The 22,140-nt window shown below is 49.7% G+C and overlaps 1 protein-coding gene across 2 annotated transcripts in view; it reads right to left on the bottom strand.

The window, feature by feature from the left end:
- Nucleotides 1-2,990: 2,990 nt before the first annotated feature.
- Nucleotides 2,991-22,140, bottom strand: part of KIF5A (kinesin family member 5A) — a 33,302-nt gene continuing 14,152 nt past the window's right edge. The window contains exons 2-29 of one of the 2 annotated variants that reach the window (XM_047787040.1): nucleotides 20,899-20,986; nucleotides 20,731-20,804; nucleotides 20,003-20,107; nucleotides 19,704-19,752; nucleotides 19,231-19,286; nucleotides 18,926-19,013; nucleotides 18,392-18,516; nucleotides 17,803-17,907; nucleotides 17,475-17,623; nucleotides 17,003-17,151; nucleotides 16,573-16,748; nucleotides 14,867-14,935; nucleotides 14,310-14,516; nucleotides 13,864-14,010; nucleotides 12,600-12,788; nucleotides 12,130-12,247; nucleotides 11,697-11,761; nucleotides 11,479-11,588; nucleotides 10,985-11,086; nucleotides 10,404-10,464; nucleotides 10,061-10,132; nucleotides 9,787-9,891; nucleotides 6,063-6,279; nucleotides 5,675-5,828; nucleotides 5,275-5,357; nucleotides 4,838-4,865; nucleotides 4,252-4,366; nucleotides 2,991-3,154 (exon numbers count right to left, since the gene is read on the bottom strand). In XM_047787040.1, the coding sequence (XP_047642996.1) occupies nucleotides 4,288-4,366; nucleotides 4,838-4,865; nucleotides 5,275-5,357; nucleotides 5,675-5,828; nucleotides 6,063-6,279; nucleotides 9,787-9,891; nucleotides 10,061-10,132; nucleotides 10,404-10,464; nucleotides 10,985-11,086; nucleotides 11,479-11,588; nucleotides 11,697-11,761; nucleotides 12,130-12,247; nucleotides 12,600-12,788; nucleotides 13,864-14,010; nucleotides 14,310-14,516; nucleotides 14,867-14,935; nucleotides 16,573-16,748; nucleotides 17,003-17,151; nucleotides 17,475-17,623; nucleotides 17,803-17,907; nucleotides 18,392-18,516; nucleotides 18,926-19,013; nucleotides 19,231-19,286; nucleotides 19,704-19,752; nucleotides 20,003-20,107; nucleotides 20,731-20,804; nucleotides 20,899-20,986 (2,970 nt within the window). In that variant the 3' untranslated portion in view covers nucleotides 2,991-3,154; nucleotides 4,252-4,287. Of the gene's footprint in view, nucleotides 4,367-4,837; nucleotides 4,866-5,274; nucleotides 5,358-5,674; nucleotides 5,829-6,062; nucleotides 6,280-9,786; nucleotides 9,892-10,060; nucleotides 10,133-10,403; nucleotides 10,465-10,984; nucleotides 11,087-11,478; nucleotides 11,589-11,696; nucleotides 11,762-12,129; nucleotides 12,248-12,599; nucleotides 12,789-13,863; nucleotides 14,011-14,309; nucleotides 14,517-14,866; nucleotides 14,936-16,572; nucleotides 16,749-17,002; nucleotides 17,152-17,474; nucleotides 17,624-17,802; nucleotides 17,908-18,391; nucleotides 18,517-18,925; nucleotides 19,014-19,230; nucleotides 19,287-19,703; nucleotides 19,753-20,002; nucleotides 20,108-20,730; nucleotides 20,805-20,898; nucleotides 20,987-22,140 lie in introns of both variants that reach the window. The other variant, XM_047787041.1, reaches the window with a different exon arrangement.

Below are 22,140 nucleotides of genomic sequence, written 5' to 3'. Positions count from 1 at the left end.
AAACTGCCCAAGTCGACATCACTTTTAGTTGTTTTATATATTGGTAAATATATATGTGTAAGTATCTCAAAAATGAAGGATCTAGAAGGGACTTGATTTAGTCCAGGAAAGGAAGATTTATCACTTGTCAGAAGGGAGAAAGGAAAGGATCTGTGCAGACAGAGGTAAGTGTGTAGGTGTGTGTGTAGCGGGGGGATGAGGAATCTTATGCTCAATCATCTTCATTTCCCCTGTAAAGAAGAGAATTGTTGCCTAAGAGAAGTGTGTGAGAAGGGATCTTGAGGAGTGAGGGTTTAGACCAGTTGCTCTGAGGGGTGGGGGAGGAAACAGCAGGTATACACAGAAGGAACATTATGCCAGATCGGAGGATCCAGTTAGCTCTGTGGCTCTTTGTTCTTAATTGCCCTGATGTTTGGGTTGTGTGGTTTTCTCCACTCATCTCAGAAGCTTTGAGGTAAGAGCAGAGAAGACAGGTAGGGGTATGCTCTAAATTGGGGATTAGAAGGGTGATTACAGTAAAAGATCTTGGGATAAGAGAACTGAGCCCTTGGCAAGGAATGGATGGAGATGCACTATAGAGGGGGGATGGACCTGATGCAGGGACTTGGGATAGTCTTGGGGGGAAACGAAGAGAACAGGATACCATTTTGTGTCAAAAATTACAAACAATCTAGATCGATGTCCACCAATAGTGGAATGGTTGAATACCTTATAGGATAAGTTTATGAAAAATTATATGTATATATTTTTTTCATGATGTAAATGTGTATACTGACCTGAAAAGATGTCTAGGATATATTGTCAAGTGGGGAAAAACCTGCATGTAAATATATGGAAGAACACCTAGAAAGGATATATACCACACTGTCATAATGCCATTACGGAGGGAAGGGATAAAGATTTACAACAACGTAGAGTCATCATTGAATTTATTTTATTTTAAAGGTATCTATGTACATCAAGTAAATACACACTGGGGTTTGTGCGGTTTGGTTTGTCTTCCACGCTGGCATGCAACATTTTGGCAGATGTGAGTGGGCAGGCCAGGTACTGCTTCTGGTGACCCTGGCTCTTCGAAAGGAATGTGGTGAGGGGTGGAGGGAGGGGAGGAGGAGGATGTAGAGTGAAGCTTCTGGGGAAGGCTTTGTGTGTGTGTTGTTTCTTATTTCGGTAAGTGAATTCTATTTCCCTTACATCTTGCTAAAGAGAAAGCTGTTCCCACTGTCACCTCTCTCCTCATCTGTCCGACACCCTTCACATTTTCTTATGTGTTTTAAAAGAATCATTTGGTGGCAAGATTACAGAAGGCCCGTTGGATTCTTGGGTGCCCTGCTGGCTAATATTAACACAAGTCAGCAGGTACACCAGTGTCTTCCTGCCTCTCCACTTGGGTCTGGAGACAGCATGGCTCACCTACCCCACCCTTCCCCTTTGCTATATGAGTTGTGGGCTTGGGGCAGGAGAGCCAGGTTGAACCCTTTTCCTTGGAGCAGTGGTTTTCAAACCACTCTACAGACCCCTGGGGGCCTCTTAGGGCTGTTCAAGGGCTCCTCAACTAGTGAAGCATTTTCCACCAAATAACAAAAATGCAAACTGCCCAGGCCTGCATCACTTTTAGTTATTCAAGAATAAGAATATCAAGTTTTTATATAAGACGGGGGCCCAACAGGTAAAGGGAGAGGGGACTTTTTCTCTTGGAGGAATCACGGGCCAATACAGCAGGTATTTACCAGCTGGCACTCACACTGAGCTTTCTTTCCTGACTTAGAAACTAAGTGACAGGTTGCCCTGCCGCCCTGTTCTTCCATCCTGGATAAAACTGACTCTCTGGACACCAGACTTTCCTTCTTCACTGGGGCTGGCTTGTGACCTCCACTCTCCATCCCTGCAGTTACCTGGAAAGCCACCTTAGCACCATGTGGTAGGAAAGGATATGAAACCAAAACAATAGTCCTATAAATTACATGGGAGGCAGGGAGCCACCCAACTCAAGCCCTTGGGCTCCTCCACCTCTGGAAAATCTGCCCTGCCCCTTCCTTTAAAGTGCACTTAATGCCAGATGGAGATATTATAGAAGGAATTCTTTGTGGGGGAAAATGTGTAGATTGGGGAAAAGTCAGGCTCCAGCTTGAAAGGAAGGTGTTTCAAAATACCTGTTTTGCCAATGAACTGGAAGCCCCCAAACCAAAAGCTGGAGGTGGGAAGGACATGCAGCCCAGTATGGAACAGAGAAAGGAATCCAGCTCATCCCTGTGGCAAAAAATACTTAGGAATTTTCCAGCCTGTTTACCCCCCAAAGCCAAAGAAGCAATCATTTTGCTTATACTTAGCTATAACTATCACTGTGGACAGATGAGCAACCATTTTGCCAGACATGGGTCAGCCTCCTCAATTTTTCAAAATAATTTTAAGCAGCTCTGGGTTCTGGTCATGAGCACTGCAGTAGAAAATATTAAAAGGAGTTTTGAGGAGAAAGGGAAGTGGTCCCTTAAGCAATCCATGTTCTGGGTTGTCCAGGGGGAACGGAAGGAGGGAGGCAAAAGGCAGACTTCGGAGGGCAGAGGTGCACACCCGGAATCCCTCCATTCGGGTGAGGGACGTCTGAAGAAAATTCTCCATATATTTAGCAGTCCTTCCATTTTACCCTCCCCTGTGCTAAATGTGAGAGAGAAGGGAGGAAGACTCTATTTCTGTATCTTCTTATGACGCCAAGACATTCTTCTGCTTAAGGCTTTGTGTGTGCATGTGTGTGTGTGTGTGTGTGTGTGTGTGTGTGTGTGTGTGTGTGTGAAGGATCACAGCCCTCTAGCTCCCATTTTCCTTTTATCATCTCTTTGACTAACACCACTCAGTGTGAGAGACGCATATATGAGAGAAAGAAACATTGACCCTCCTCCCTATGGCCCCAAATGAGGAGGGTATACTATGCTTAGAAATTGCTAAATACATCATTAGATACTAGAGAGTAAGACAGAGAGAAGGGAGAGACATAGCAGCAGCTTTTGATATATAGATACAGAGTACAAAGAGATACAGAGTAAGAGAAGACATCAAACATAGTACAGTCAAACAACAAGGGTTGAGGAGGGAGTTAGTATCAGAGACCACAGGTTTGCAGCATGCTGAGAGAAGAGGCCTCAGTCCCTCTTAGAAACTGGGGAAGAAAGAGAAAGACATTGTGAGGAACCACCTTGCAGCCCAGCTGCTGAACGGGAACAGTGTGGCATCTGTACCAACTTCGGCTTACAGTCTTGTCCCTTTGATACCCAAAACCAGACGCCACCCTCCCAGCCCCTGCTCCTCCACCCCCAGGCCTTCCTGAACTCTTCCTCCCCCACTCCTACTGATTGCTTCTCATGCCTTTCTGCCCATGTGTGCCTGGCCTATTATTCTGGGAAACCCCTGGAGAGGGCTGGGCTTGGGATGCAGCCCAGGGGGAGACTGGCTGTGTTCTCTTGTTTCTCATTCGCCAAGGATCCACAGTGGACAATAAACAGGATCCCATTGCCCAGGATTCTGGGATTCTGAGCCCTAAAGCAACCCTGGTGAGAAGCCTGGTGACACAGGAGAACCAGGAAGGAAGGTATCTACACTGCAGGGAGAGCACAGAGGACGGGGGATAGGACCTGGGACAGAGGCAGAGAAGGGGGCTTGGAGGTGGGCACACAGCTCTTTTCTACCTCCACTGGCAAGATGGGAGGGGAGTGCTGACCCTGCAGTTAGAGGGACAAAAAGTTAGACTTCCTGGGGCATTTTCTAATGCTGATTGGTGACATACAGACATGAGGAATATAGGACACAGGGGTAGGAGTAAGTCAAACATCACCTTTACTGGAGATGTCTTAATTCAGAAAGTACTTGCCATCCAAAATCATTTTAGGGTGGAGGCAGAGGGAGGGTTGAGACGATCTCCCAAGGTCTCCTAATAGCTCCTACATCCTGCTGTGATCTGTGTTTGGGGCTCTAGATGGACCCTGCCCTTGCCCACGTCTTTTGACATGTTGCAGTGACCCCTAGTGGCCAAAGGCAGTACTGTGACTACCACTGTGGTCAAGCTAAGGGGGGAGGGGAAGCCAGCGTGCAAAGGACATGGGGTGGCTCTGATGGAACCCCCCGGGGAAGGGACAGCAGGAGTTGAGGGACAACTATATAGTAAAAAATTTGAGATGATTTTAAAAAGCGAGAGAAACAGAAGCTGTGGGCAAGAAAGGAGGCAACCCGAGGCTGGTCAGAGAAGGGGCCTGAAACTACCTGAAAGTGCAGGTACGCAGCAGTCCATGTGGGAGATTAGCTGGCTGCCGTCTCTTGGTGGAGAGGGAACAGCTTGGCCTGGTCCTCAGCCTCATAGCCGCATGGCAGGTCACTCCTGGAGGAAGAGACCCAGCACAATCACAGCATTGTCAGCTCTGTATCAACCATAGCATTCCTGTCACTTTGCTCTCTCAGCATCCCTGTGAGATAACGAAGGGCAGGAATATGGGGGGCAGGGGGAGAAATCAAGGCCAGAGAGATGGAGCCAACTTGCCCAAGGTGACGAAGTCCCCAAAGGCAGAGATAAACCCAGGTCATCAGATGCCCATGGCACTTCCCGCCAGCCTCCATGGCTGGGATGGGGAGGAGCTATGGGGGGACTGGAGAAGGGGACAGTGCTCTGCACTGAGGCAGCAGAATGACCAGACCTCCTGGACAGCAGGGTGATGGCAAGAGAGACCGATGGTTCTCACTTGCTCCTCCTTCCCTCAAAGGCTCCAGGGAACCTCTACGTAGGCACGAGTGAAATTTAACCCTTTCTTCTGGTCCCACCCAGAGAACCCAAGAGAAATGGGGACTGGTGTACCTATTGTCATTAATATCTGTGGTGTTTCCTGAAGAGATGATCGTCATGGAGAACACAGGATTGGAAGAAGGAAAAAAAGAGACTGGGTGTTATAACCAGTCACCCCAAACCCTCTCTCCTCCTGATCCCTTGGCGAAAAAGCTAAGAGTCTTGGGATCATAGGTGCCATCTGGGTCTGTGGCACTGTCTTCAACTACCCCATGCTGCCTCCTTATTCGGTTGGAAAAAAAGCCTCCAGAGCTGTCACCGAGGAGAGAAGGGGAAGGGAGGGGAAGGGTGGGGACAGGCAGGTGACTGGAGGAATCCACTTCTAAGAGTCCAAGACCCTGAAGGGCTACCCAGCGTTTGAGCTGTAGGTACAGGGTCACTTATTTTTCTGATACTTTTCAACCTTCCCTGGGGATCCCACAGGCTGCTTACCCGTCTTTTTCACTCACCATTATCCATGTTGACCTTCTGGTAGGAAGTCAAGGGGCCGCCAGAAGATGTGGCCCCACTGCTGCTACAGGAGTTTGCAAAGCTGGGTGGAGCAGGGGAGAGAGATGCCACCTCTGGCACCCACCTTCCACTGCTCTGAGGCTCACTAATCCACACTCACCCTCAGGGATGGAGTGGTTCCCCCCCTCCTCCCCAGAGACTAGAGGACAACAGACATGGCCGCAGGCTGGGAGGGCTGATGCCCATCTTCTAATCAAAGGTGCGAAGTTGAGAAAGGATTGGAAATGAAGCTACTTAGGAAAAGAATTAAGTTGCACCCAATAATTATCCCAGTCTTATGCCTTAGAGGGGGCAGACAGCCTTGGGTTGGGACTCCAGCCCCCGCCCGTGGTCACTCACTACATATCTGAGGTGGAGCTGGGTGCGGCCTGCAGGTACAGATTCTGGTAGTTCTGGAAGAGGCTGTTAGTGTAACTGATGCACTCAGGGCTCCGGGTGCCGTAGGGGTTGGTGGGAGAAGATGCTGGGTAGTGGCCAGGCCGGACAGGTTTGGCTGTGGCAAAGAAAGGAAAATGACCGAGATGAGGCTAATTGTTCACTTCCGTGGCTCAGGTCCTTGAGGTCACTTTGCTCGAGTTGAATTGAGGTGCTTATAAGAGAATTCACTTTTATACTTTTCTGGGTGGTGGTGGGTGAGGCCGGGGTGGGGCTGCTTGACACTTAGGAATTTGCTGAGTCTCCCCAGGTGGTGATTCCCCTCGATTATGGACGGCCACACCCCACTCACCAATCTGGGCAGAATGACCCCGCTTGCCGGAGCTCTTGTACCGAACGGCCTCCTTGATGCGGTCCACCTCCTGCTGGTACCGGCGCTTGTCCTTCATGGCGCCCTCCTTGGCCTCCTTCAGTGCACCCTCCAGGGCCTTAACTCTCTCAGCCGTAGCCCTAAGTCGTTTTTCCAATTTAGGAAGCTCACAACGCAGATCTGCATTGTCACGTACCAGCTGTGCGGAGGGGAGCCCCAGGGAAGAGGCCAGGAGAAAGGTGACCAACCCGGAAAGAGAGCCGGCCGGCAGGAGTGCGGGGTACGGGTGGGGAGAGAGAGTAAAAAAAGTCAAGTCAGGGAAGGTGGAGACCATGCTGTCCCTTCCAAAGGCCTCATTCCCTTTACCTAATTGCTGTTCTGGCCAGTTCTTTCCTTCTTCCTTTAGCAAACGATGGTCAGGCATTAAAAAGTTACATCATTCTCAGGGCATTGAAAACGTGCCAATGCCTCTGTAGGCCAGAACTCTTTTTTTTTTTTTTTGGTTTTGGTTTCTGCCTTTTCTAGGGCCGCTCCCACAGCATATGGAGGTTCCCAGGCTAGGGGTCGAATCGGAGCTGTTGCTTCCAGCCTACACCAGAGCCACAGCCACGCAGGATCCGAGCCGAATCTGTGACCTACACCACAGGTCACGGCAACGCCGGATCGTAAACCCACTGAGCAAGGCCAGGGATCAAACCCACAACCTCATGGTTCCCAGTTGGATTCGTTAACCACTGAGCCGCGACAGGAACTCCTCTGTAGCCCAGAACTCTTGTGACAGTACCCTGTTCCAGTCTCTTCCGGGCCTCGACACCACTGACCCCCCAATATCTCACAGCTGGTGCCAGACAACAGCCCCAGGGAACATGGGGATGAGGTGCACCCCTCACCCAGGGATGGCTTTGTGGGCATGCACAGGGCGAGGCAGCAAGAGCACAGCAGCAGTTTGGAGGGTGGATATGGTGTTGAGCACGGGTTAGGTGCAGTGCAGAGCAGGAGCGGAAGCTAGAAGACAGGAGCCCCCCCCACCCCTACACACATACACACGGCTGCCCCATAGGAAGGAAAGAAAATGTTTGAGGTCTCACAAACATTTGTGCTCATCACCTTCACATTCAAGGATTTTCTGGGCTCTCCCTCCCCCCCATTTAAATTAAGTTAGAGCACCGTAGCAACCACCTTGCAGCCAGAAAAGTCTTCCTAATCTTTTTACAAGGTTTTACCCAACCATTGGGGGCCCTGCAGATTGCAAAAGAGCCGGCCTTGGAAGACAGTAGGTAAATCAGTGCAGCAGGGAACACGGGGAGAAGTGTCCATTTAATTTTGGACAGTTTACAGATGATAAATAATGTTTTGCTGTGACAATAACTAGTTTAATTTGGAATAGGGCTATGGCCTTGGCTATTAAATGAGATTCTATTAAATGAGCAGTTTCTCCATCTCTCATGTTTGCCTTTCTAGTCTCGTGTCTGCTGAGGTAGGAGATTAGGAGGGATCCTCTCTCCTACAGGTGAGCAGTTTTTGGTCTTTGACACTTAGAACAGAGGCAGGGGCTTCATGGGGGAAAAGGAAGCCCTTTTCTTTCTTTGTTTCTTTATTTGTTTCTTTCTTTGTTTCTTTCTTTCTTGGGATGCACTCACAGCGTATGAAAGTTCCCAAGCTAGGGATGGAACCAGAGCTGTAGCCGCTGGCCTACACCACAGCCACAGCAACACGGGATCCAAACCAAGTCTGCCACCTACACCACAGCTCACGGAAACGCTGCATCCTTAACCCACCGAGCGAGGCCGGGGGAAAAAACCCCCATCCTCATGGATCCTAGTCAGGTTCGTTGACTGCTGAGCCACGGTGGGAACTCCCCTAGCCTGTGATTTTCTGAAATGTGCCACAATGTGGATGAACCTGGAGGACATTATGCTAAGTGAAATGAACCTCTCACAGAAGGACAGGTCCCGGATGAGTCCATTTAGGTTAGATTCTTAGAGGAGTCAAAATTACGGAGACAGAAAGTAGAGTGGGGTGACCAGGGGCTGGGGGGAAGTGGGGGATGGGGGGTTTTTATTTCATGGGAAAGGAGTTTCAGTTCTACAAGATGAAAAGACTTGTGGAGCGGGGTGGTAGTAGAGGTTGGACAACATTATGAATGGATTTAATACCACTGAACAGTTCTCTGAAAATGATTAAAGGTGGTAAATCTTATTACATGTACTTTATCACAATTAAAAATTGAGGGAATTCCCATCATGGCTCAGTGGAAACAAATCCGACTAGTATCCATGAGGATGTAGGTTCAATCGCTGGCTTCACTTAGTGGGTTTGGGGAATCCCATGTGGCTGTGGCTGTGGTGTAGGCCAACAGCTGTAGCTCCAATTCAACCCCTAGCCCAGAACTTCCATATACCACGGGTGCAGCCCTAAAAAGCAAAAAAAAAAAAAAAAAAAGAGGAAAAAAACAATATAATATGCATTTGGATAGAGAAGGAAAATGAACACAGAGAAATTAAAAAGAATGGCAGAATTGATTATAAATGTTTCTTCTCTTTCAACTTTTCTAGAAACAGTGTTATCACACTGTTTTATAATATGCGAAGAGGAAGAGATGATAGCAAAGCCCTCTGCAGGTCCAAATAAAAGAAACAAAAATTCCCTGGTGGCCTAGTGAGTTAAGGATCCAGCATTGTCACTGCTGTGGCATGGGTTTGATCCTTGGTCCCAGAACTTCTGCATGCCACAGATGTGGCCAAAAAAATAAATAAAATAAAATTAATAAATAAGCCCGGCAGAGGATTAGTGGCCCACAGTTCTGGGATTTTTTTTTTTTTCCATTATTAAAAAAAGAAAAGGTGTACTAGGTATTTACTATACATGCTAGGCACAGCACTGGGAAGAAAAGATGTTTAAGCTCTAGTTTAATGAGCACATAAGTTTAAAAAGAATTTTAAGGTGGATTTGAAAGGAAGGGAATAAGTATAGATTAGGGTTTATTTTATGAATCAGTTAAAAGAGCCAGGTGACAGTCTGCTACATCTGTCCTCAAGGCTCAGCTATGTGGCACTAGCAAGGGTGCTTCTGCTCTGAATGCACCAAACATTTCCTGTCCTGACTCCTTTGGACTGCCTGCCCCTTCTACCTTCCCACCCCATACCTTTGAAACCCAGTCATCCACCTAAGGAACCGCAGCAGCAGGGAGGAGGACAGAGAGGCAGCAACTTAATACACTGGCGTTATCATTGGCCCTGACCAGGCTGGGCCACCTGGAGGATGTCACGTAATTTCCCTGCATGCCTGCCCCAGGCCTAGGCAGCTGGAGACTCTGCCACCAGAGAAAGGCCGGCTTCCCTGGCTTCTTCTCGTCTCACTGCTCTTCACCTCTGGCTCATGTCTGACCAGCATCCCCCGTGTATGGTTACAGCCCCACGCCCCTGAAACCCCCATCAGTTTCAACCTCTCCCTCCAGCAACGTAGGCTTGGGAAAGTCCACTTTGAGCAGAGGCAGGTTGGGAGCTTCAAGAAGGGAAAACAGGCATAGAACAAAACAAGATAAAAGTGGAACCCAATCCGGTATAAAGAAGGGGTTAGTTGGAAAGGCAAAAGGGGGAATATCAGGAAAGCATGCAAGTAGATTTTCCGAAATCCAAGGCCCCCAAGGATTTAGGCATCCTAGGCCTCAGGAGTTCTCTCCACCCCGGCCCCCTGGCCCCCTTACCTGTTTGTGAACCTTTGTAAGCTGTTCCAGGTTGTTCTCAAGAAAGGAAATCTTCTGTTTTTGGGAGTGAATCCCCCCACTGTCCTCGGGCTCCATTTCTGCACTCTGATGAGAGACAGGGGGACAGGGGGAGGGAAGATGTGACTGTCCCAAGGCCAGTCCAGGTCCCACCCAGGCCAGGCCAAGCCAGCCCCACCAGAGGCCACAGGGGCTGGGGAAACCTGAGGACAGGAGGAGAATCGGGGGGCTGGAAAGACCCCGAGGTGGCACTCACTTTCTTGACTCGAGTCGTGACGTCTTGAACGAACAGCTTGCGAAGATTGTGGAGGGTCTGGAGTTCCCGGGCCTGGAAAGAATGATAAAAAATAAATAAATGGGGGGCAGCCAAATACCAGTCACCATTCCCCCTTGGAAATTACTGGAACCTTCAGTCTCTCTAGTCAAACGAATCACCCATCCTTTAGGAAAAGGTGTGTCCTGATTATGCCACAGACTGACTTTACAGGAAGGCAGGTGGAATGTGCTTAGAAAGAAATCAGGGAGGGGGAGATCTGAAGCCCCCCACCCCCACCCCCCCACCTCCCCCTGTTAACTTGGCACAGAAGAGATCCACTCACAACTGTCTCCTCCAGACCCTTGAGGTCCTGTTTGGACTGCTCGTGTCGCTCGTACAGAAATCTGGAGGAAGAGGGAAACGGAAGCCTCCCTCAGGACCATGCTGCCTCCCTCTTCCATTTCTTTAATCTATATTTATTATTATTTATTACACAAGTTACCCACGTTCGTGGCGCGGAAGTTAGAAAAGAAAAAAAGGGTAAGCAAGATGAGTTCTGTAAAAAGCCCGTGATTCTACCACTTACAGATCAAACCACCATGAACATGCTGGTGTCCATCTTTCCAGACTCTCTTCGATGCATGTGTATCCCATACACATGTTATGGGGTCAGAGCAGTCATACTGCTGTAACCTGCTCTTTATACTTCGTGGAACATCACCCACATCTTTCCATGTCAGCTGACATTGACCAGAAGTCATTCCTGGAAGTCTCCCCACCCCCCCCCATTAAATTGCTCTTTTGCAGCACTTGCATCCTGTGGTCACCAAATTCACACAAGGATTGTGTCCTGTCTCTGCCTGATGTCTGAGTAGACGTCTGAGCCTGTGGGACCACAGATCTGCGGGCAGACCCGTCACTCACGTCAGCTCCTGGAGTTTGGTGCTTTTCTCGTGTTCTTCATTCTTCAGCTTCTCATAGTCAGCCTGAAGCTTCTCCAGCTCTAACTGAAGCTTCTGATTTAGGCTGTGGAGGGCAAGGAGGTATCGGGAAGACCAAAAAGATGTCAGAGGGGGCCAAAGGGAAGCCCAGCTCCTTAAACACTTTTCCTTCTTGTACATGTGGGTCCAGGTGAGGCTGACACATCTACCTTTGTATGTCAGAGACAGACTCAGGCCACTGCTTCCCTGACCATAGAGAGCCCTGAGCTATCTCATCAGAAGAGCCTTGCTGAGAGATACTAGCCCTTAACTCCTGGACGTCCTAGAGTTAGGCTGCAACATTGTGTCATTGTCAGGGAATGACACATGGAAGTTAAAGAACCAGATTCTCCTGCAAGAGGAAGCATTTGAGGGGGCACAGCAAGGCTCAAGGACGAGGACAGGGTAGAGACTGGAGCCACCCTGGGGAACTCTTACTCTTTGAGCTCATCGATGGTCTTCTGCTTCTCATTGATCTCGTCCCGGAGCCGGGCCAGCTGCCGGTGATGGGCCTCCCGGTGGCTCTCCATCTGCAGCTCCAGGGCCTTCTGCGAACAACCCCACCTCAGGCTCAGAGTCAAACTCCCCGACCCCGGCTTGGTGAGGGCCAGCACAGCCCCACCAGGCCCCGTTGCCCCCAAGCCATCCCCACTTGCCTTCGCCTCATCTGCGTCCTGTGTGTCTGGCTCCTTGTCCTTCAGGGCCACTTCATTCACAGTCTCTGCAGGAAAGAGCTTACATCACACCTACCTCCTCCAGACAGAACTTCACAGTGTGACCAGCGCTCCAGGCAGAGCAGGGCACCTCTACCCAAAATGAGCCCACGGGGATGTTCTTCCGGGTGAGGAGAGTCCAATTTCATACAGCAGGGACAGAGAACAATGGAGCGCTTGTGGTTCACACAAAAGGAGCAACATGCAAAAGCTTGCTAAATAAATAGCACGTGAGCAGAACTCCACGATTTCGGTCTAATGCGTGGGTGAGTGTGATTTCAGGTGGTTTCTTTGGATGTTTGTCACTGTCCCTCCCTGTCCCCTCTGCCATCTCAGGACCCAAGGTGGATGGGCTGGAGGTTTAAGAGGGGCTCACCCTGGGCCTGGAGCTTGGCCAGCTCGTCACTCAGGGAGTCATAGGACTCTTCCAGGTGCCGCTTCTTGAGCTCCACACTCTGCATGTATTCCGTGAGAGAGCGGATCTTGGCCTCGTGCTGGTAGGGTGAGGGTTGGTGAGAGGAAACAGTTGGATAAAGCAAAGGATCCAACTCCAGGCAGCATAGACTTGCATAAGCTCTAGCTCGCCTCCCTTCCTGCCACATCCTCCATGAGGATGCAGGATAGGGGGCCATTCCTCTGGAGACCCTTTCTTTAGACCGTCTTGGCTCAGAGGGCAGCATCCCCCAGAGCCTTTGAGTCTCTAGCCGGACCCTCTCTGGCTTCTCCCAGCTCTTCTGTTCTTAACTTCAGTTGACCTTAGGCTCTTAACATAAATGTGGGTGCTACAACCACAGCATTGCCTGCACCTCCCATGGCACTCAAAGGCTCTCAACCTCCGGCACTCACCTGGGAGATAAGGAGCTGGCAGGATGAGAGCTCCCGCCCAGTCACTTCCATCTTGCGGTGACACTCGACCTGGAGGTTCTCTAGCTGCCGGCACCGTTTGACCACAGACTTGACTTCGGATTTGATTTTGCTGATATAGAGTCGGGCCACAGTGAACTCCTCCTCGATGGCCCCACTGATCTCCACTGGCTGTTGGCGAACAGGGGAGGGAAGAGATGCCTCTTTGCTGCCAAGAAGCCTTTTATCCATTCCCTTTCTCTTGGCCTATCTCCGCACACACTTTCAGACTCAGGTGGGGCAGGTATGTTCCAAACAAATTTCAGCAACTCTCTATCAGCAGGCATTTCACACTAAGTCCTCTCTCCACTTAAAGATCCAATTCCAACCGTCACCTTCTTAAAGAGCAATGGGAGGAGTTCCCGTCGTGGCGCAGTGGTTAACGAATCCGACTAGGAACCATCAGGTTGCAGGTTCGATCCCTGGCCTCGCTCAGTGGGTTAAGGATCTGGCATTGCCGTGAGCTGTGGTGTGGGTGGCAGACGCGGCTCGGATCCCGAGTCGCTGTGGCTGTGGTGTAGGCCGGCAGCTACAGCTCCCATTGGACCCCTAGCCTGGGAACCTCCATATGCTGCAGGTGTGGCCCTAGAAAAGACGAAAAAATAAAATAAAAATAAAGAGCAATGGGATATTCTTCTGTAGTCAGACTGATCCACTTCATCACCGATGTGGGTCATGGTCACTGACACAGATCTGTATATATCATTCTTAATTTTGTGCCCCCTTCTCTCAATTCTGCTATAAGCACATCTCCACTGCGTCTTTATTCAGCTATATGAATTTCAATTGGTATATGTATTTCTTTTCTATTTTTTTTTTCATTTTTGGCCACCCCAAGGCATGTGGAGTTCCCAGGCCAGCGATCAGATTCGAGCCTCAGTCTCAACCTAAGCCACAGCTGCAGCAGTGCCAGATCTTTTACGCACTGTGCTGGGCTGGGAATCAAACCCTTGTCCCAGCGCTCCCAAGACACTGCCAATCCCATTGCACCACAGCGAGAGCTTGAGTATGTGTATTTAAAACATATATTTCAGTTGAGTCTATGCAAACTTCTGCCTTCCTGTATCTAGTTTGTGGCCATGATTCCTAGATCTTTGGCCCGCCCTTCCCAGTATCCCTGAGGGCCTGGATGGTCTCACCTGCATTTCCCACCAGAGCCCAGAAGAAGAACAACCTGAACAAGACTGCCGCCTCTTTCTCCACTCACCAGCTTAATCTCCCCGTTGCCCACGATGACGCTGAACTCACTCAGGTCCTTCATCAGCCCGTTCAGCACCTCAGCAATTCGTTTTCGTTGGTGTCCACTGACCTCCTGTAGCCGCTGCAATTCAGACTCCAGGGACAGCATGGTGGCCTGGAGACAGCCCCTCAGGTCATCTTATCGCCACCCTCTTGCTCCCCTCCCCAGCCAGGTGGAGGTTCCTCCCTTCATGCATGACCCTGACGGCTGCTACAAAGAGAACACAGGCCCTGCAGAAGGGTCCGGAAGAGAGAGGGGTCAGGAGGACAAACTGCAGGGACAGGGTGGGGGGAGTCCCATGACACTGAATGGCAGCTCAAGGGTGCAAATGCAGTGCTACCTCAAAGAAAGCAGAGGTCCCTTTGGACGTGGAGGATGTTCTGAAGCCAGGGAGCTCCTATCCGGCCACTCACCACCTTCTGAGACAGCTCATCCACCAGAAGCTGGTTCTGTTGGCTCTTCTCCTCCACCTCCTGGGACTTCTGGTCATAGTTCATGGCCAGCTCCTCCAGTGCCTGCAGTACTTCCTTCACCTCATCCTTCGCAGCATCGTTCTCTGACTGCAGGTGGCTCAGCTCCCGCTGGACCTTCTCATTGTCTCCTCGAGTGGACACCAGCAGCTGCAAGGGAGGGGCGAGCCATGTGAGGGAGTCCACTGCCAGTGACCATTTCGATGGCTCCTTGGTCTGGGGCAGCTGAGCCCCCCTTCCCCAGGTACAGCTCTAGGAGAGAGGCAAGGGCCAAAGCAAGAGTCAAGAGGACATGGGCTTTTGGCTTCATAGAGACAGGGCAACAGAATGAAGCAGCAGCTAGACCCCATCATCTGTGCTTTAAGCAAAACCCTAATTAATGCCCAGATGTCTACAGTCTTGGGGGGTGACCACCCTCTAAGCAGAATGCCCCTTCTTCCATCTTATTGGGAAAAGACCCACAATCCTCTCCTCTCGTGTCTTGCCCTCCTTCCCATTACCTCTTCTTGGTCCAGCATTTGCTGCTTGAGCTTCTCTATGAGTTGGCTCTGTTGGTTGATCTCATCATCCTGTTGGAGACATGGGGAAAAGATGGAGTGAAAGGAAACTACTCTTTCTAGTTTAGACTTATGGGGTTGGAGTAGAGGTCAGTTCTGATAAAATTCCAGCTACTTCAGGCTTTGACTTAGAAAACCCATATCCTAAAAGAAAGAGGTCTTTTTTTTTTCCGGGCTGCACCTGAGGCATATGAAGGTTCCCAGGCTAGGGGGTCCAATCAGAGCTACAACTGTCAGCCTACAGCACAACCACAGCAACACAGGATCAGAGCTGCACCTGCAACCTACACCACAGCTCACGGCAATGCCAGATCCTTAACCCACTGAGCAAGGCCAGGGATCGAACCCGCAACCTCATGGTTCCCAATTGGACTTGTTTCCACTGCACCACAAGAACTCTGGCTTTTTTTTTTTTCCTTTAGTAGAGTTTTTTTCCTCAGCTTCTTTCCTTGACTCCTGCTCTCACTTTTTAATTCCTTTCCTCCTGAAAGTTGACACAACCTTGGCAGTACACAGCAGAAGCCTTCAAATGTTCATATCTTTTAACATATGGAAATACCACTCCAGGAGTTCTTGTCATGGCGCAGCAGAAATGAATCTGACCAGGAAGCATGAGGTTGCAGGTTCAATCCCTGGCCTCGCTCAGTGCGTTAAGAATCTGGTGATGTGAGCTGTGGTGTAGGTCACAGACGCAGCTCGGATCCCATATTGCTGTGGCGTAGGCCGGCAGCTGTAGCTCCAATTCAACCCCTAGCCTGGGAAACTCCATATGCCATGGGTGCCACCCTAAAAAGAAAATAAATAAATAAATAAATAAATAAATAAATAAATAAATAAATACCACTCTAGCACTCTGTTCTAATCAAACCATTCAAAAGCAAAACCTTATGCACAAGAAACAAAGACAGTCATTTTAGGGCTATTTATAGTAGCAAAAACAAATGAACCAACAAAACCAAAAAAGAAAAAAAAACCTAGAAGGCCTATAATAAATAAATGATTAAATACATTTTGATAAATGGACTATTAGGCAGACATTTTGAAATTCTTTTATGAAGATTTGTTAACAGAGTAAGAAATTGCTCATTATGGAGTTCCCTTGTGGGGAGTCCCCATCGTGGCTCAGCGGTAATGAACCCACCGCTGTGGCTGTGGTGTAGGCCAGCAGCTACAGCTCCAATTTGACCCCTAGCCTGGGAACATTCCTATACCGCCCGTGCAGCCCTAAAAAGCAGAAGAAAAAAAAAAAAGGAGAAGTAGCAGAGTTCCTTTGTGGCACAATGTGCTAAGGATCCAGCATGGTCACTGCTGTGGTGCGTGTTCAATCCCTGGCCCAGGAACTTCCACATGCCACAGGTGCAGCCAAAAAAAAGCAGAAGAAATCATTCATTATATCATGCAGAATGAAAAAAAAATCATCAGATGCAAAGTTACACATATAGTAAAAATCTCAATTGTGCAGCTTTATTTCTGAATGGTGGGAGGATGGATGATTTAAATATTCTTCTACATATTTTTATTTATCTTCCACATTTTCAATAATGAAAGTCATCCCTTCTAAAATCAGAAAAAGGCAGTATCAACCACTTCTCTAATCCCTCACTTGCCAATTCTCTAATCCCCTCTGTGCCCTGCCCGACGGCCCTCACCTTGTCATCCAGCTGCTTGTAGAGGCGGCGGATCTCTTCCTCGTACTTCTGCCGCTCCTCAGGGGCGATGCGCACCACGATGGATGAGTTGTCATTCACGGGGGTCTCTTCACAGAGCTCAGCGCCCAGCGCGGCATCCTCCCCAGCCAAGCGCTCCGTCTCAGGCACGTTCTCTCCTGGCAAAGGGGCAGAGCAAGGTGAGGGCTGGGACAGAGGAAAGCTGCATCTGCCGGTCCTTCCTCCCTTACTGCTCAACCTCAGACCTCCACGCTGCCACCTCTCCTGCCAAGTGGACCGTCAACCTTTTGGGGGATGAGGGATAAAGGCAGTGAGCCTCCTCCCCCTTTCTCTCATGACCTTTCTACTGCAGCCCTCCTTGGAAATTGCAGGAACCCTGTGTGGCTCCCTGTGCCCACGGGACCTCTCTAACCATTGCGCCACCGGCTCAGCTCAGCCTCCAGCTTTGCAATCGTCTCTTTCTGAGCCTTTGTCTTCTCCTTCTCCTTCTCATATTTCTTCTTCCACTGCTCGGCGGTCAACTCCAGGTTCACTGAAGCAGTGTTCTTAATGGTCTTTGCCCTGGAGAGGAGAACAAAAAGATGAGAACTTCATTAAGGCTGGCAAGACCCGGAGTTCCCATCGTGGCTCAGTGGTAAATGGATCTGACTAGCATCCGTGAGGATGCAGATTCGATCCCTGTCCTTGCTCGGTGGGTTAAGGATCCAGCGTTGTGGTGAGCTGCGGCACAGGCCAGCAGCTATAGCTTCAATTCAGCCCCTAGCCTGGGAACCCCCATTTGCCTCGGGTGCAGCCCTAAAAAGCAAAAAAAAAAAAAGGCTGCTGAGATCCCGAAGGGGGAGCAGCAGGGGCCAGAACAGAGAGTAGGGAACCCTGCCACTGACCGCTGCCCGAACATCAGGGTGGACTTGGTCTCCGCATCGTTGTAGCTGGACGGTGAGCAGCAGATGAACATAGTTGTCCGGCAGTTTCCTCCCAAGGAGTCCTGGAGAATTCGTGTCATTTTGCTGTCGCGATATGGAACATAGCTTTTCTGGGGAGAAGAGGAAGCCATGAATCAGAAAAATAAATTCAAAAAGGTCATCAGAAAGGATGGTAGTGCTGACTAGGGATGGAGCAATCCAGGCATCAGGCATGATGAGGTGGGGACCCAAGGAGAAGGCAGAGGATGGGGTGGAGCTTGAGGGGTGAGGCCCCCAAAGGAGCACTCACAGTGCCCTCCGCCAGCGCCGAGATCACATTCCCCAGGGCTGACAGCGACTTGTTGATATTCTTGGCCTCGTCCAGCACGGCTCCCTCAGCTCCAGTCTTGCTGACCTACCAGGGCACAGAAGGGGTGAGTGTGCCATGAGCATCAGCAGAGGGAGGGGGTTCTCAGCACCTCTTCTTGGCGGGGGGCTCAGTCCAAAGAGAGGAAGGGATATGGAAACGATCCTGCCAGGGGCCACTCCCTCACCCACATATTATATGATTTGATTCCATTTACACGAAATGTCCAGAAAAGACAAATCCAGAATCAGAAAGTAGATTCATGGTGGCCAGGGAATTGGAGGGGGAAAAATAGGGCATGACTGTTAACAAGGGATGAAAATGTTCCTGAATTAGTGATGGTGGTTGCACAACCATGCAAACATACCAAAACCACTGAATTGTACATGGAATTGTACATATAATGTAAAAATGGTGAACTTTATGGCATGTGAATTCTATGTCAATAAGAAAGTGATTTTGATCCAAAAAAAAAAGGCCAACCCCCAAGGCTTCCTTCCCTGCCCCACCCCACCGCCACAGGACCCTCAACCTTCTCGCTCCCTGCCAGGTCCACGAGATACAGCTTCCCGCTGAGCTTCTGCTCAGTCTCCATATTCTCCTGCTTGATGTTGATGAGGAAGATGCTATGGCTTCGAGAGCTGTGTTCATTCATGTCTGTAGGAGGGAGGGCGGAACAGTCCCTGTATCAACCTTTGCGGAACTGAAGCCCTCAGCCCCCCCGCCCCGCTTCCACTGACCACCGCCCCCACCCACTGAGAGAGAGGGTATCCGCCAGGACTAGCTCAGACCCTATGTCTCTCAGGCAGCAGATAAGCATCCCTCCTCCTCTGGAGGACAGTCTACCTTTGCTCTTTTTTTTTGGCCACGCCTGCAGCATATGAAAGTTCTCAGACTGGGGATCGAACTTGCACCTCTGCAGTGACCGAAGCCACTGCTGTTGGATTCTTCACCCACTGCACCACAACAGGAACTCCCCCTTTCTCGTTTTTGAGGCCCTCATCCCCAGAAGGCACAGAGGAGAGGCAGGCCCCCAGATTCAAGAGCCCCTTATATCCCCACTCACTAGTGACAGCCACATGACGATTTGATTTCCCTTCATCAATCACATCTAAAATCTCCTCTGGGCTGGACACAAAGCGTTCGGTACAACCCTGCAGGGGGCAAATGGACAGTGACCCATAAACTTTGATCTGCAAATTAAACTACCTGCACAGTGTAATGACCTTGCAAGACAGGGTCTTTTCCCAGGTCACAGACTTTCCCTAGCCCCTTGGCATGTCTTACCCCTCCAGGATATCCACCCTCCAACTTCTGGGTCAATGGTTTACCCTCCTCTTATACCCACACTCTCAACACACAAGCTCTCACCTTGACAAACGGCACCCGGTTCTTGTCCTCGTGCACAGACAGATTTGTCTTGGTCACTGAATCAAGACAATACAAGGTGAGCAAGGCTGGCACTTCCACCCCCCACCTCCCCAATCCCTGGGACCTGCAGTCTGCTCAGATGGTGGATTCTTCTATGTGCAAAAGGAGGACTCCCCTGTGAAGCCTAAACTCCTTGTACATGCTGAAGACGGTTTCTCCTCCCCCAGGATTCCAGCCCCAGGGCTCCACCTAGTCTCAGGTTGTTTATATGTGGGCCTGAGCATCTAAGCTCAGCTTCTGATTCTTTCAGGTTTTGGAAATCCTTGGTGGGTGGAGGCCTGGGACATAAATACAAGCGTGTCTGCCCTTGTAGGCCTGCTGCATTGCTCACCCAACAGTACCTAAGCCCAAGGGCCCAAGAACACTGTGATCTTTCTCTTCCCTGCCCTCCACACTCCCACCTGCCCACTCACCATCCAGAAGGTCACGAATTTTGTCCAGGTAAATCTCAAAGTAAGACACCTGGTTAGGGAAGAAGGAGGAGTATGAACTGAAGAGGGCCTATCTTGAATCTGATAAGGGGTCTCAGGCTAATGTGACTCGATCGAATAATGGTTCTGGGAGGGAAAGGGCAGAAGAGACTCTGTTGGCAGAGAACTTAGGTAACTAGCGGGGAGAATAAGTTGGGGCGCCCCAGATCTCAGTGGGTGCATCCGAGATCCACCCCTCCCAGTCCCATTAAGTGGATGCCCAGTGATCACGCCCTAATCACCTTGATGTGGAACTCAAGGTTCTCGTCCATGGAGTAGATGTGGTTGAAGATGTCTCGGGCAATTCGAGGAATGATCCCCATCAGCTGGGGGTCATGCAGCTTTCCCTGGGAAGGAAGGGTATTCCAGAATGAGGCTGCAGCTCAGGAAGAATCAGACAGCTCAAGCATGCAGATGAACACAGATGTAATAGATGTTAAGAAGACCATCCTAACTCAGCGGAGGGTCACCACCATGTCTACCTTTTCGTGGAAAGAGGAGGGAACGGAGCAGCCCTTTGGACTTTTTTTCTTTCTTTTCTTTCTTTCTTTCTTTTTTTTTTGGGGGGGGGCCGCATCTGCAGCATATGGAAGTTCACAGGCTAGGGGTAGAATTGGAGCTGCAGAAGCCAGCCTGTGCTACAGCTCAAGGAATCCTGGATCCTTAACCCACTGAGTGAGGACAGTGATCGAACCCACCTCCTCGTGGATACTAGTCAGGTTCGTAACCCGCTGAGCCACAGCAGGAACACCCCCTTTGGACTTCCATTGCTGCTGCTTTTCCATGTGAAAAGAAAAAGACTGGAGTAGTGAAAAGGAGGGTGAACTGCAGAAGGCTGAAGGGCTTCTCTTAAACTTCCACTATAATGTTGCCAGGCAACCCTCGATTCCTAGATCTTCCCCCACTGACATTCCTTGGCCTCCTGTTAACAGTCCCAGCTCCTCACTGCCATACACGTCAGAACCCTCACCTCCATAGTATGTGTTTTCCCTGAGGATGTCTGTCCATAAGCAAAAATGGTGCCATTGTAGCCAGCAAGGACATCTGGAAGAGATGGCAGAGAAAGAGCACTGGTAGAGAGAAGTGGGGTAGGGAATGGGGAGCCTAAAAAAATACATTCTAAAAATACACCCCTTACCTTTGACAATCTGCATGGCACATGCATGATAAACTTGCTCCTGAGTCGTGTTTGGGGGGAACACACGGTCAAAGACGTACGGCTTCCCCTGGAGTGGAAACAGAGGATGGCAGACATGAGCAGGCACATGTGAAGGAGCAGACATACCTGAGAAGGCACCCCTTCTCAAGCCTCTGTATGCATGGGTGATTATGGGGAAGTAAAATTTAGGTTACTTTTTTTTTTTTTGTCTTTTAACTATTTCTTGGGCCGCTCCCGCGGCATATGGAGGTTCCCAGGCTAGGGGTCGAATCGGAGCTGTAGCCACCGACCTACGCCAGAGCCACAGCAACGCGGGATCCGAGCCGCGTCTGCAACCTACACCACAGCTCACGGCAACGCCGGATCATTAACCCACTGAGCAAGGGCAGGGATGGAACCCGCAACCTCATGGTTCCTAGTCGGATTCGTTAACCACTGCGCCACGATGGGAACTTCGGGGAAGTAAAATTTAGGACCGACACCAGGAGGTGTGTCCATGGGGTAGAGTGTCACTGAGAAGTGTCACATGGTGAGACTGCATGAGGGGATCTCAATCTTGGTGTGATGATTTAACACTCACCATCCCAGACACCCTTCCTGGAAAGCTAAACAGGCAAAAACAACAAGGCCATAGGCTGTGGAGAGCGAAGAGCAATTTATTAACGTTAAAATTTTACTGCGAAGTTAAAAAAAATCTTCCTCAATAGATCCATATGTCCTAATATAGAAAGATCTTCAAGATGTTTTAAGTGAGGGAGTTCCCTGGTGGCCTAGTGATTAAGGATTCGCTGTTGTCACTGCAGTGGCATGAGTTCAATCCCTGCCCTGGAACTTTTGCATGCCGCCGAGGCAGCCAAAAAAACTTCTAAAAAATCTGACTTATGATAAACATCTACCTGGAATACTTATCTGGTCTCTCTTTGATGAAAGACTCTGAAGCCCCCCAAAACAGAATTCACAAAGAGAAAGAAGTTGTGAAGCTACTTCCACAGGGAAGGGAGTACCGTAAACTGATAGAGCCTTTCCAGAAGACAATTCTATTAAATATTTAAGCATCCATACCAGTCATACTCTGCCCCAGCAGTTCCTGTGCTAGGAATTCACTTTACAACACTTACTTAAGCACTTGAAGATGTGTGTAGAAGGATGTTCACAGCAATAGTTTCTATTGAAGAAAAACTGGAAACAATTCAAACATCCATCAAGATGTTGGTTACGATA

This window comes from Phacochoerus africanus, chromosome 7 (genome assembly GCF_016906955.1).
Source record: "Phacochoerus africanus isolate WHEZ1 chromosome 7, ROS_Pafr_v1, whole genome shotgun sequence".
NCBI classification, from domain to species: domain Eukaryota; kingdom Metazoa; phylum Chordata; class Mammalia; order Artiodactyla; family Suidae; genus Phacochoerus; species Phacochoerus africanus.
Note: the sequence above shows the minus strand (reverse complement) of the source record. Positions and strands in the feature narration are given on the sequence as shown.